Source organism: Muscardinus avellanarius, assembly GCF_963383645.1.
Source record: "Muscardinus avellanarius genome assembly, chromosome: 8".
NCBI classification, from domain to species: Eukaryota; Metazoa; Chordata; class Mammalia; order Rodentia; family Gliridae; genus Muscardinus; species Muscardinus avellanarius.
This window is the reverse complement of record NC_137794.1, coordinates 26,189,225-26,204,661: the sequence shown is the minus strand read 5'-3', so window position 1 is coordinate 26,204,661 and position 15,437 is coordinate 26,189,225. Positions and strand designations below refer to the sequence as shown.

The window sequence follows — 15,437 nt, the reverse complement described above, 5'->3', positions numbered from 1 at the left end:
GCCGGGCGTGGTGGCGCACGCTTGTAATCCCCGCGCTTGGGAGGCAGAGACAGGAGGATCGCGCAGGTTCGAAGCCAGCTGCGCGCGCTGGCTTAGGAGACCCTGTTTCCAAATAAAAATATAAAAATAGGTCTGGGAGTGTAGCCCGGAAGTAGAAGGGCTTCCAGGAACCCCAGTACCACAAAAAAAAAAAAAAAAAGAAAGACTAAATAACATCTAAATATAAAGGGACCTAGACAGGTTAGATCAGGAACACAAAGCAAGGGGCAGCAAACTACCACCTCACCTCCCTTTAAAGTTTGGTGAATCATACATACTTATTCATCTATTTATTCATATTAGCTGCTTGCCTACTACAATGTGAGTTGAATAGTTGTAACAGATATTTGGCCATTTTCAGAAAAAACATTGCCAACTCCTATTAAAAAGTATATGTAAAGTATTTATGCTTGACTTTTGAATGGACAGTACATCCAAAAAAAAAGGGTTGAAAAAAAGCAGGTTTAGTTTGAATTGCCAGGTTGGAAAGAAGAACATAGGCCCACCAATGTCTCATTTAAAGAGAAGACTGACTTTCTAAAAAAAAAAAAAATCTTAACTATTACTCTGTTATAAGAATATTAAGAATGATGCAGAAAGCCATGATCTTTGGGATTCATGGCCTTCTATATGTATGTAACTGAGCTACTGTCTCTATTCTTTCTAAAAGCATTATCTATTCTAGTTTCACTCATATGGAGGAAAGCTGTCATTTTTGCATGCATTTTCTTCACCATACTGCCCTAAATGAACTTTGGTTCTCCTCAAAGACACTGCTTCCTGAAGCTCTCCCACTGTCTAAAAAGAAAGCTGTCCCATCAGACCTACAGACCCAGGAATGACAGAAGTCAGTGATGAAAGCCACTGATATTCTGGAGTGTTCGCTAATACAGCATAGACAGCAACAGTTGACTATTCTAGAAACTGATACCAGAAGAGAGATATGCTGCCATAACCAAACTCTAAAACCTATGGAATTGACTATGAGACAGGGTGGTAGAAGGGACAAGGAAAATGAAACAGGATAGGAACTGGAAGTTGGAGGAACAGGGACTTGAAAAATAAATACATATATACAATGATGAAACAGTTGGCAAATAAGACCCTGTAAAAATATGGAAGCAAAAAACATATCTAAATTATAGTGGAGGTGCTAATGTTGACCCACAGACCTAAGGGTGATAGAAATGACTGTTTATTGTTGTAAGCGATTATGATCTGGGATTGTTTACTATGCAGCATTATTGCAGCAGTAGCTGAGTGTCTCAAAGGCCAGTCATTCATTTTTTCTACCAGACCCCATTCTTTCTCGGCTATTAAAGAACACTGCTGTAACTATTTTTCCTTGTCCTGAATTATCAGACTTGCCTGCATCACATGTTCCTTACTAAAAATGCTGTCGACCTTTAAAGAAAAAAATTCTTTCTTGCAAGACACCTCTGAATATATAAATCAGGGGTTGGGTACTGGTGATTGAATCCAGGGGCACTCTTAACACTGAGCTATATCCCCAGTCCTTTTTGTTTTTTACTTTTAAACAAGATCTCACTAAATTGCCAAGGCTAGCCTTGAATTTGCAATCCTCCTGCCTCAGCCTCCTGAGTTGCTACAGGCATGCATCACCACACCCTGCTACAGCGTGTGTGTGTGTGTGTGTGTGTGTGTGTGTGTGTGTGTGTATTTTTCTATTTCCATTCTCTCTTTAACTTGTATTAACCACTTTACACTCCTATCACCTCCAGGTTACTCTTGTCATCTGTGCTGCTGAATCCAATGATCATTCCTCAGCTTTTGTTTTCCTTATAGGTCAGAAATACTTGAGACAATTGTGTATTCCCTCCTCTTCAAAACCCTTTCTTTCTCAGTCTGTATATCTGGTGAAATCTCCCTGTGGGTGAACTATAATATCCTCTTGTTGAATGAAAGCATGACCAAGTGACAATGTCAGCAGCTGTATGTAGTGGAAATGATGGCCATGACTTCAAAACATAAGCTTTAGGAACTGACATGTTCTTTGTCATGTGCTCTTTTCCCTTTGTCCTAATGACTATGGCCTGCAAGCCAAATCTGGCCCTCTGCTTTCTGTGTATGTATTTGGTACTGGCGACTTCACCTAGAGCATTCTACTTCTGAGATAAAACTCCAGCCCCATTTTATTTTTTTCTTTGATTCAGGGTCTTGCTAAGTCACTGCATATTGGCCTTGAACCTGAGATCCTCCAATTTCGGCTTAAGTACTAGTATTACAAGTATGTACAACCATGCCCAACTTCTTTTTTTTTTTTTTTTGCAAGTAAGGTTTTAATGTGACACAGTTATGTCCATTCATTTATGTATTATTCAGGGCTAAGTAGTTATGATCAGAGACTTTATGGCCCACAAAGCCAAAAATATTTACCTTCTAGCTCTTAAAGGAAAAAAGAGTCAACTACTGTTCTAGAAAGAGGCTACTCTGATCCAAGCGTGGTGCTGCAACACTTGTAATCTCAGTATTTGGGAGACTGAGACAGGAGGATCACAGGTTCATGGCCAGCAATAAGCTACTTAGTGAGACCCTGTTTTAAAAGAAAAAAGAAAAGGGGGTGGGAGCTGAGAGTGTGCTCAGAGGTAAAATGCCCCTGGGTTCCATCCCTAGTACTGCCAAAAATAAAAAGAGGCCACTCTGTCAACCTGTGTAATAGTGAAGATGATGTAGGACAGAGCACTAACTAATTTCAGTGAACACTGCATGAGTGAGAAATAACCACCCCCGCAGGCCACCAAGATTTGGAGGAAGTTTGTTACTATAAAAGAAGCTAGCATATCCTTTCTTTTGTCTTTTTTAATTGGCAACCTAGCATAGAAGTTTAGCATGACTTTGCTTACAAGGGAACGATCACAGAGTACTGTTCCTTCTGTTTCACCATTCATTCACTCCTTCCAGGTTTTATCTCCGCTGCCTCTAATCATCTGAGTATCATGGAGCTCAGCACCTAAACCTCAGGTTCTTTTGTCCCTCTTCACTTCCACATTTTCATTTCTTAAACAGCATCTACATGCTGATGACTTCTAACTTTCCTCACTTAGACCTTCCCTAAGCTCACAGTTCATAGAACTGCCTTATTAGGATCTCCTTTAAATAAAATTAGAATGTGTGGCATAATAAGTATTTCTAATTTATTGTGGCCTAAGCAAAACTCCTAATCTTGCATCCAATCTTCCTATAGACTTTCCCATCAAGGTAAATGGCAATACCATCCTTCCAAATGGTCAGGCCCAAAACATTTAGTGCTATCCTTAATGCCTCCTTTCCTCTCACTTCTCATGTTTAACTGGTCAGCAAATCTTACTGGATCTATCTGTAGTATATATAAAAATCTGGTTAGTACATCTTATTACCTCCAATTCTATCATTTAATGTAAGCCACAATCATCTCTCACCACTGTATCACTGCAACAGTTCTTCCTGATTCTCAGTACAGTGGCCACAGTATTTCCTTAAATACTAAAATTAGTTTATTGTATCTACAAATCTCCAATGTACTTTCAGGTCAAAGTAAACACCAAAGTCCTGTCACAGTCTGTGCTGCTCCTCATCCCTTACTTTCATATTTCCTCTGTTATTATTCTCTTCTAAATTACTCCAGTCTAGCTAGCCTGGTGTCCGTACTGGTCCCAACACACTCCATGTAGGCAGCTACTGAAGCGCCTCTGCACTTGCTGTTCTCCCTATCTGGAATGTTCTTGCCCATAAATCCAGACAGCCACATCTTCTTTAGGCCTTTCCTTCAATGGTGCCTCCCTTTCCACCTATTTAAAATTACAACCTCTCACTTTTGTTTTATCCATAGCACTTACCATGTATGATCTACAATATATTTTGCTTCATTGTTTATCTACTATCTCCCCAGATAGAATGTAAACTCCAAGAAGGCAGGGATTACTACTGTCTTCTTTCAGAAAGATTTCCCTAATGCCTACAAGGTGCCTGTGCACATGGGAGGCACTGAATTATTTGTTGAATTAATGACTGAATCTATAGGATAATAATCAGGTCTAGTCTGTGTTACAGTCTAAGTCATAGGATGGGCTAGTGGGAAAGAGAAGAGAAAAGAATGAGAAAAGAGTCCACTCCCTTGTTGAAATGTCACATCTACCAAGCCTTTGAAGATTACTTTGATATCTCTTTTTCCCCCAGGAACTCACTACTTGTGTTTCAGTGAAGACAGAACTTAAGAGACACTAGCTTCCTTATTAAAGATTTCCTTTTTGTGGGGACTGAGAAAACTAATCAAACCATGTTCAAATTCAGTTAACAAGTAACTTTCAGTTATACTGAAGATAAAGTCATTGTATTTATTTCAAGTAAAGATTTTAATTGCTTTATAACTCTAAGGGTGGTGTTCATTCTTTATTACTTACCAAGTCCTAGCAGATCAACAGTGGGCTCTGCGGCTTTTTTAGGGCTGGTGCTTTTTTTAGGCTCCAATTGCTGATCTTCTTTCTTCTGCAGCTTTTAAAGAAAATAATTAAATTTATTTATTTTATTTTCTTAAATAAATCTTTTAGCCCCAAATTATGCAAAGTTAGTGTAATAAAGCATAGGAAATATTGTATAATGATACCTAGAACATTTATCACTATATTAAAAAGCAACTTTTTTTTTTTTTTGGTGTGTGTGTGTGTGTTGCTAGGGATCAAACCCAGGGCCTCACACATGATAGACAAGCACTCTTAACAACTGAGCTACACCTTTGGCCCTAAACCTGGTCTCTAAACTTGTAATGGCAATCCTTCATTGGACCCCAAAATAGGGAATATACTTATGTCTTAGTACAATTGTTAATAACTATCATATATCTAATGTGAAATGACTTTTTTTTTTTTTGGTGGCACTGGAGATTGAACTCAGGGACATTCTACCTCTGAACTATACTCTCAGCACTATTTTATTTTCCTTTGGTAACAGGACCTTGGTAGACTGATGAGAGTCACACTATTTGCTGAGACTCCTCAAACCTGTGATCCTCCTGTCTCAGCCTAACTAAGTACTGGGATTACAAACGTGCACTGTCACACGTGGTTCAAATTACACTTTTTGAAGAAAAGTGGATGGGGTTTCTTCTCTCTTCTCTTTCCCACTAACCCAGCCATATTATTTCCTAACTACTATTAATGTAGTCCTGTTAGCTGAGACTGGGGAAGGCCTTGGAATTTTCATGAACACACTTAGTCCCATTATCCATACTACTAATATATCACACAGCAAAGCACCACAAAAAAAAAAACCATGTATATATACTTTTCTCCTGAGTCTATACAATTAATATATCTTTTCTCCTGAGTCTATACAATTAATTACTTTTTCAGTATAACATTCTTCTAGTCCTCTGAAGCCCTAGTCATATGTACACAGTCCAAACTCTCTTGCTAAGAAGTGTACAGGACGCAGTGAAAAGATCCATAGCTACTCTATTCTCAACTCTAAAGCCCTCCTTTCTAAGCAAATAAAACATTTGTTCATTTACTCATTTAATTCTCAAATAATTACGAGGTCATCACTGCTTAAAGAATTCAGAACTTATTTGTTATGAGCGTACTTTTTAAATTTATTACACGTTTAATTCCTTAAGCTCTCTCTCTCGTTTTAAAACACATATCACCAATGTTCACATTCTGAGAATAGTAAGCAAATTTCCAAAACAAATTTCAATTAAACACTTTAGTTAACTAAGAAACAAACAGATGTATAAGAGATTAGGCCTTCTTGACAAGTTCTTCTAAAATGAAAAGCTCTCCAGGAATATGTCTGATAACTTTCAGAATTACCCATAATACAAGACATATACATTTAATATAAATTTAATTCTGTTGTACTTTGAAAAGAATATCAAGAATAATGATGATGCTATCTTCTTAGGAATTATGAGTAGACGTTACTAAGTGTGTTAACAGTATATCAATCCTTTGATGACTACATCTTCCCTCATGTAACTATCACCCTTTTGATATTTTATATTCAGCTGAGAAATGGTAAGTAACATGTATAGAATTATTATATTTTAAATCCTCTTGCTGCTAAAACACTACGTAGGAAATTTTCCTTTCAATAAGTGAAGGATGCACTTAACTGAATGGATAAAATTAGGCTATCATTCACTAAGAAAAATTTTCTAATTGGTAAGAACTTACTTCAATAAAATAAAATTGGCCTACTTCAGTAAAATCTTATATAATTTCCTTACATTCATATTGAGAAAATGACTCATTCAAATTAAGGATTTTATTAGCAGAAGCTTCACTATCTTTTTTGATTCATACTGCTACTCCACAGAATATATTTGAAAAAATATTTAGTTCCTAACTCCTGTATTTACCACCATTTCCTATCTCTTTACAGAACATAACAGAATCTCTAGAATGAGATTCACTATTCTTTAATTAGCCAGTTAATATAGATAGCTGCATTAATATATAAGAATAGGGAGGCAATATAGCTTTTTTTAAATTCTAGAGGCAATTATTCATTTTTTTTCTAAAATCTTACTGTATCTCAAATTATGACTTACCATTCATATATAATCAATTTCCTTTATTTATTTTTTTTGTTGTTGTTGTTTTTTGGCGGTACTGGGGTTCCTGGAAACCCTTCTACCTCTGGGCTACACTCCTACCTATTTTTATATTTTTATTTGGAAACAGGGTCTCTTAAGCCAGAGTGGCTGGCTTCGAACCTGCGTGGTCCTCCTGTCTCCGCCTCCCAATCGTGGGGATTATAAGCGTGCACCACCACACCCAGCTAATCAATTTCCTTTAACATTCATAGACTTATACAGCTATATGGGACATACAAATCTATTATGTGCACCACTCTCCATTTAGAGTTAAGGACATTAAGTCTCATGATTTGTCAAAGGTTCTAGAAGTGGCTAGAGTGAGAGAGATTAATTTCCTGACAGGGCTCATTCTCCTGTGGTGTAATGACATTTACTGAATAATTTCTACTCATTAAAAATTATATTAAACATAAGAATCTCAAACCCAAAGATCCCAAATGGTCCAAAATCCAGAAGTTTTTGACTGCCAACATGTAAACAGAAAATTCTACAGCTGATCTTATGTGAAAGACTACAGTCAAACACAGGTATAGAACAATTATTTATTTATTTATTTATTTATTTATTTATTTATTTATTTAGCAGTACTGGGAGTTGAACCCAGAGACGTTCTACCTTTGAGCTATACTCCCAACCCTATTTTTTATTCTTTATTTTGAAACAAGGTCTTACTAAGTTGCAGAGGGCCTCCCCAGCTGAGGCTGGACTCAAACCTGGGATCTTCACCTCAGTCTCCCACGTACTGGTATTATAAGCATGTGCCACCATGCCCAGCTAGGTATACAATAATTTTATTCAACAAACTCAAAGGAAAAAAGCCCCTTCGACTTTGTTTCATAAACAAAATTATTTTAAATGTTGTATGAAATTATCTTCATTCTATGTATATAATGTTTAATTGAAATATAAATAGATTTTGTCTTTAGACAAAATCCCACTGAGTTATTATGTATATGCAGATTATTCCTGGAAAATATGTTGTGTATATGAACAATGTGTTGTGTATATGAAGAATACTGAGGAAGAAAAAAATTTTATCATCACAATTATAGGCAAATCAATTTCTAATAGTAATATGGTTAAAGCAACGCTACAGAAAGATTAATACTAATCTACTACCTCAGTAGAACTTGAATCTGAAACCTATTTTCCAACATGTGATTCAACAATACCTAATTCTGAGAATACTATCTCATTTACCTGCCTGTTGAAGTCTTCATGGCAAGTTTAACCTCAGTAAAATGTTCAGTAAAATGTATGAATAATGAGTTTCTTAAAAGTTACTGGGTTGTATAACATTTTCTTCATATGCTATGAACACATGCATCTAAATATAATTCAAAGACTGTATCATATTGTTAACTCATTAAAGCCATTTGACTACATACTACAGATTCCTTAGTAAAAAATAACTGTCTTACATATTTACTATAGTTATCACATATGTATTTTGAGTGTGTGTGTGTGTGTGTGTGTGTGTGTGTGTGTGTTACTGGGGATGGAACCCAGGGCCTTTCTACTTCTGAGCTATATTCCCAGACCTATTTTATACTTTATTTTGAAACAGGGTCTCACTAAGTTGCTGAGAACCTCACTAAGTAGCTGAGGCTGGCTTCGAGCCCGTGCGATTCTCCTGTCTCAGCCTCCCAAGTACGGGGATTACAAGCGTGCGCCACCACGCCTGACTCACATACGTATTTTTATGTGTGCTCTTTTACAACTGAATTATATGCAATCTTTTTTAAAAACCTTTTTATATGAAAAGTAATCTTACACAGAACTCTTTATTCCCAATACCTCATTTATTTTACCTGATCAGAATCTTTCCCTCTCTCCCTCACTTACTTCCTTCTTACCTTAGTGGAGATTGAACCTGGGGGCAGAGAGGGTCTTCCTTTTAGCTACACCCCCAGTCCTATTTTACTTTTTATTTTGAAACAGGATCTCACTAACTTACTTTCTGCTGGCATCTGACTCAGCATCCCAAGCACTGGGATTGCAGGCATGTGCGATAAATGGGTGTTGGATACTGTCAAATGCTTTTTCAGCATCTATTGATAGGATCATGTGATTTTTGTTCTCAGTTCTATTTATGTGGTAAATAACATGTACTGATTTGCGTATGTTGAACCAGCCTTGCTATTTGGGGATGAAACCAACTTGGTCGTGGTGTACAATTCTCTTGATATGGTTTTGAATGCATATAGCTAGTATTCTGTTTAGAATTTTTGTATTTATGTTCATCAAAGATATTGATCTGTAGTTTTCTTTTCTTGAGGTATCTTTATTTCATTTTTTGCTTTGTTTTGTTTTTGTGGTACTGGGGGTGGAACCCAGGGGCTTTTCTACCTCCGGGCTATACTCCCAGACCTATTTTATATTTTATTTGGAAACAGGGTCTCACTAAGTTGCTGAGAGCCTAAGTAGCTGAGGCTGACTTTGAACCTGTGCGATCCTCCTGTTTCAGGATCCCAAGCACTGGAATTACAAGTGTGTGCCACCAAGCACATCTTTGTTTTGGAATTAATACCAAATTTATTTGGTGATACTGGCCTCAGAGAAGGAGTCTGGAAGAATTCCATCTCTTTCAATTTCCCGGAACAAGTTGTGAAATATTGGAATTAGTTCTCCCAAAGTTTTGTAGAATTCAGCTGAAAATCGATCTGGGCCTGGGCTTTTCTTTGATGGGCAGAAATTTTATTGCTGTTTCTATTCTTTGCTTGCTATTGGTTGGTTTAGGCTTGCTATGTCCTCTTGGTTCAATTTAGGTAAGTTTTATGGGCTTAGAAATCTATTGATTTCTTCCATGTTTTCCAGTCTATTGGAATATAAATTTTTAAAATAGTTTCTGATAATCCTTTGAATTCCCCCGCTGTTTGTGGTGATGTCTCCTTTTTCATTTCTGATTTTAATTATTTGAGTTGCTTCTCTCTTTTTTTGGTTACACTGGCCAGAGGGGGACTTCTTTTTAGTACACGTTCTCTACAGGGCCAAAAAAACCTACTGTCCCAAACAAAATTTCACTGAGCTAAAGAAGTATCAAGGATTTATATAAATTTCAGAACTGAAAGAAGCCAAACATTTAATAAATTTATTATGTGATTCATAAACCACCACAATAACATCTCTCTTCTATGTTCATTCTATAAGAAGACATTTCAGTTACAGAATCACTAGGTATCATGATATGGCATAGTCTGTATTTAGATAATTCTAAATATTAGCTTCCTTTTGAGCTAACTTGCAACCTCCACCTATGAATAAAATAAATGGAGGAATGAATATGTGATGCTGACCTCAGAAGCAACAACAGATCACTAACTCATATAAAACATTTGGTCATCTAAAATTCTGATTTTTTTCTGTGGTATTATGTTCAGGACAGTTGAGGTTTGGATATATTTTTTCCCAAATTTTATATTTATCTAACTTCTTGTATGTTTTAAGATCATCTGAGGAATTCTAGCATTTGGTGTTTTAACATCCTTATTGCTAGATCATTTAAAAGTATGAACAATATAGTATTGATATATTCAGTTAATAAAAATGCTGGGCAAAACAATTTCCGTGACTAAGCTTGGAAGAAAACACAGAGCTCCTTTTACACTGACATCAATTTTATTAAATGGTCTTCTCTTGGGACAGTTGTCCAAGGAGCTCACAATCTCCCTACTGTTATCATCAGAATTTCCTGTTTACATTTTGACCAGAGGCCATCAAAGAATCTAAGATTCCTGTCAGACCAATAGGGAATTCATACAGGCATCTAGTGAGTGCTGGTAAGATTTGAAGAAAAGTAGTAAGCAATCAAAAAACAAAACAACCAAAAAGGCCAGGCATGGTGATGCACATCTGTAATCTATGATACTTGGGAGGCTGAGACAGGAGGATTGCAGGTTTAAGGTCAGCCTCAGTAACTTAGTGTGACCCTGTTTCAAAATAAAAAATAAAAGACCTAGGTTGGTTCCATATTTTGGCTATTACAAACTGCTGTTATGAACATGAGTATGCATATGTTACTATAGTTCTCTGATTTCAACTCCTTTGGAAAGATACTCAGGAGTGGGATAACCAGATCGTATGGTGGATCCATTCCCAGTTTTCTAAGGAATCTCCACACTGATCTCCATAGCAGGTGAACTAGTTTGCACTCTCACCAACAGTGTAAAAAGGTTCCTATTTCTCCACATCCTTGCCAGCATTGTTGTTATTTTGACTTCTTTATTCTTGCCACTCTGATTGAGGTTAGATGGAATCTCAGTGTAGTTTTGATTTGCATCTCCCTGATGGCTAATGATGTTGAACATTTTTTAATGTATCTATTGGCCATTTGTATCTCTACTTTTGTGAAGTGTGGATTCAGCATGGTCAACCTAGACACTCATTGTTGGGGGGGAGGAGAAGGGGGGGACCAAGTACTGTGTGAGTACAGGCCATTGTCAATATGATCCACATTATGATGTGAATCTATAGTGCACCAATAAAAAATAAACATAATAAAAAAGAACTGGGAGCTGGGTGTGGTGGCACACACTTGTAATCCCAGCATTCGGGAGGCTGAGTCCAGATGATAGCAGTTTACGGACAGCCTCAGCTACTTAGTGAGGCCCTCTGCAACTTAGTGAGACCCTGTTCCAAAATAGAGAATAAAAAATAGGGCAGGGGGTGTAGCTCCGAGGTCGAATGCCCCTGGCTTCCATCCCCAGACCCCCCCCCCCAAAAAATCTGGGAGTGTAGCTTGGAGGCAGAATGCCCTTGGGTTCAATCTTAAGTACCAAGCCAAACCAAATCAAGTATCAATTTCAATTTTGCAGAGAAGCCATGTCAAGTTCAATGGCATAGCATTCATAATCCATTACATTTCCTTCTGAAACTCAGGATATTTGTCCATTTCTAATTTTGTAGCTCATTTAAAATTTGTACAGTTTCTCAAAGAATGACTTAAAAAGTTTTAATAACCGTACCTGCAAAGTTTCTTATTATTCAATAAAATACCGAAAGCCTACACTTGGTAAAAGTTTCTTTGAAATAAGAGTTGTCCAATAGTATCTGTGAGGATTAGTTTCAGGATGCCCCATGGATACCAAACTCTTTGGATGCTAAAATCCCTTATATAAAAGCCTGGCGTGGTGGAGCACGCTTATAATTCCAGCTCTTGGGAGGCTGAGACAGGAAGATCACACAGGTTCGAAGCCAGCCTCAGCTACTTAGTGAGGCTCTCAGCAACTTAGTGAGACCCTGTTTCCAAATCAAGTATAAAACAGGTCTGGTAGTATAGCCTAGAGGTAGAAAAGCCCCTGGGTTCCACACCCTGTACACACACACACACACACACAAAAACCCTAAAAGCCGTATATAAAAAGGCACACTATTTGCATATAGCCTACCCACATCCTTTTGTATACTTTAAACCATGTCTAGATTCCTACTACAATTGCAGCATTATGCAAATAATTGTTATATTGTATTGTTTTGGGATTTGTGACCAATAGAATTCTGAACATGTTCAATACAATAACTTTTTTATTTTTAAATACTGGGGGTTGAACTTAGAGGCATTCTACCTCTAAGCTATCCCCCTAGCCCAATTTTATTTCTTTATTTAGAAACAGGATCTTACTAGGTTTCTTAGAGCCTGGCTACATTGCAGAGGCTGGATTTGAACCTGAGACCCTCCTGTCTCTTCCTCCCAAGTACTGGGATTACAAGCATGTGCCACCATCCCCAGCTCAGAAACATTTAAAAAAATATATTTTCTATTTATGGTTGTTGACTCCATCGAAGCAGAACCCACAGTTATAAAGGGTCAAATGTACTTATTCAACAGGACTTTTTTTTGAGAATTAAAACACAAAGAGAATCACTTTCACAGTGGCTGGTACAAATATGTTGCTTCATAAACCACAGCTGGTAGTGGTTGTGGTAGTAAATTCATAGTTGCATAATGGGACTGGTAAATACTAGGGATACAAAGATGAACAAGCACAAGGTTCCTAATATTAAGAAGCTCATACTATAGTCAAGTAAATGAACATAAACATAATCTAGTTCAGTGTGAATCAGCACAAAAAATTAAAAAGTTTTCTGTAAGCTCACAGAAGTGGCATGCTAACTGGGTTAGCCTATGTCTAAATCAAGTATTATGAGATAGGGGACCATATGTTCTAGTTTGCTTCTTGTGCCCATTATTCCAAATTAACTGTTAATAATATCAGTTGGCACTCTTTAAAAGTATCTAGTTTGAAATACAATTGTAATTATACTTACAGCCTTTTTCTTTAGATCAAAATTAGCTACAATACTGCTTGGCTATGCATGGATGGGTTCTCTCTCTCTCTCTCTTTTTTTTTTTTTTTTTGAGGGCAGAATAATCTTTTCAAAATTCTACAGCTTTATGGACTGCACCCTTTCAGACAGACTACAATGAGTCAAAATGGCATGTTGCGACTACAATTACTATTACCACTACTGTTCCTGCTACAAACACTATTATTCTCTCTCTCATTCGCCACTCCTACCCCTCCCCACTACTCATTTTCAACCCAACCTGGTCTCCTTTCCTCCTCAATAATGGAAATTCTCATTCTTTGAAAGTGGCTTTAAGCAGCTATTTCGGGATAATATAATGCTACTTCTTAGTATTTTACTTCCAGTCTATGTTTTCTTTTTAAACCTAGGTAAAGGTAGATGACCCCAAACTCAAATTTCCTGGTTATGCCAAATAAATGTAGCCTTCAGCTTGATGCTACATAGAAAGAGTCTGAAAAAACTTTAAGGCAACTAAGTACCTTATACAAGTTATATGATATTTAATCAATAACCAATGAATCAATGTATGTGAATAATCACTGTTCAAGTTACATTGTCAAAGATAAAAATTAAAGCTACAGAGTTATTTCCTGCAGGGTTTGGGCTAGCAATAGTCAACTGATTAAAAGAAGACTGTATCCATTATTGGTTATACATACTCACTGCATGCTCCAGGTGCATTATTACTGCTGAAAGGCAAAAACAATAACAGCAAGTTATCACTGGTAGAGACTAAGGTCAGCAGCTTTGGAATCTGAGTCCTAATATCATTTAATGATTACATAATCACCCTTCTCATGTCTTCATCTGATGAATAAGGGTGTTAAACAAGACTGCTATGTGTGTGTGCGCGTGCACACGTGTATACATATGCATGCCTTTTTTCTTTTTGCTAGGGATTGGGCCTATTGGCGTTATTCCTCTGAGCTACAATCCTAGCCCTATTGTATTTTGAAATAAGTTGCTGAGGCTGGCTGTGAACCTGTGATCCTATCTCAACCCCCAAGTACTGGGATTACAAGCATGTGCCACCATGCCCAGCAAGACTGCTAATATTCTTACCAAATCTAAAACACTGAAAGTCCACAAATAAAATCTTGTGTTAGAAACAAGAAGTGTGGACCCTACTGGGCCTCATACAGGACCATGTGTATACATTTCCATACAGCCTGTCAACTACTGCATCAGAATCTTCAGTGCAGGAAAATAGCTTTAACATGGGAAAGCCCATATAGACATTCCAGGATTTATCATCAAAAGACTTAATTAGTTCTACTATCAGCACTATATTAATCTAAACTTTGAAGGTTTCTTAATAATTTACCCTCCAGAGCCTTTTTGCTATAATAACAAAAGATACTTTTAAAAAGCATTTTCTACATTATGGCTAAATGCCTTCTAGTATTATAAAGGTGGCTTTTATCTCGTCTTAATTTTTAAAAAATTTCCTAAGTTTGAAAAGTATCATATGGAGGCAAAAAGGACCCAAATATTGAGCTATCTGAACATTCTACTGCTTGCTCAGTGGTTATACTACTCACTTTAAGCCTCCTGAGAAGGAATCAATACCTCTGACTTATAGTACAAATAAAGGTCGGAGAAAAAGGAGTACTAGGAGGCAAAAACTAAGATCTAGGAAAGGAAAAATGGTGACTTACTCTAGGGTGGTAAAAGTGAAGATGGCAAGAGGCACAGTTACTAATGGAAATAATATATCGGTGGAAGTGAAGGAAAGAAGATCAAGGTCAACTTGGATTTCTGCTTTGAGCAATGCACTGAGGCTGCTTTTATGATGTGGTTTCTTGAAATGAGAGAAACAGCAGAGAAAGATCAAGAGTCCTATTTTGGCTATGTTCAGTCTAAGATGTCTATTGTGTGGAAGTGGCAAATAGCTATGGGTCTGAAGCCAAGTCAAACAAAAAAATACAGATTTAGAAGCCATCAGTGTGTCCTAAATAGGTAAAGCTATAGGACTGGTTAAGCACAGGTGGGGGGGTGAGGGAAGGAAAGAGAGAGAGCACAAAAGAAGGGAGTCCAGCACTGAACTGGGGTCCTGCAATATTTTGAGGTCTGACAGAGAAGATACAATCAGCAGAGAGTACTTAGAAGGAATAGCTAATTAAGTGAAAATAAAACCAGAGCCATGGGGTTCATGGAAATCAAGACAAGAAAGTGCTTTAAGAATCATGAAGTGGAGCCGGGCGTGGTGGCACACGCATTCGGGAGGCTGAACTGGAGGATCACAGTTCGCGGACAGCCTCAGTTACTTAGTGAGGCCCTCTGCAACCTAGTGAGACCCTGTTTCAAAATAAAGAAAAAAAAATAGGGCAGGGGATGTAGCTCGGAGGTCAATTGCCTTTGAGTTCCATCCCCACACCTGCAAAAAAAAAAAAAAAAAAAAAAGAATCACGAAGTGGGGGAACCAGGCAGGATGGCACATGCCTGTAATTCTAGTGACTCTAGAGGCTGAGACAGGAGGACTGCAGGTTTGAGG

General features: G+C 37.3%; 1 protein-coding gene across 3 annotated transcripts in view; it reads right to left on the bottom strand.

The window, feature by feature from the left end:
• SMAP1 (small ArfGAP 1) overlaps positions 1–15,437 on the bottom strand; it is a gene marked incomplete at both ends in the record, with an annotated part of 159,748 nt that overhangs the window by 13,709 nt on the left and 130,602 nt on the right. For all 3 annotated transcript variants that reach the window (XM_080699932.1, XM_080699933.1, XM_080699934.1), the window contains one exon: positions 4,440–4,530. In XM_080699932.1, coding sequence (XP_080556058.1) covers positions 4,440–4,530 — 91 coding nt within the window. The remainder of the gene's footprint in view (positions 1–4,439; positions 4,531–15,437) is intronic.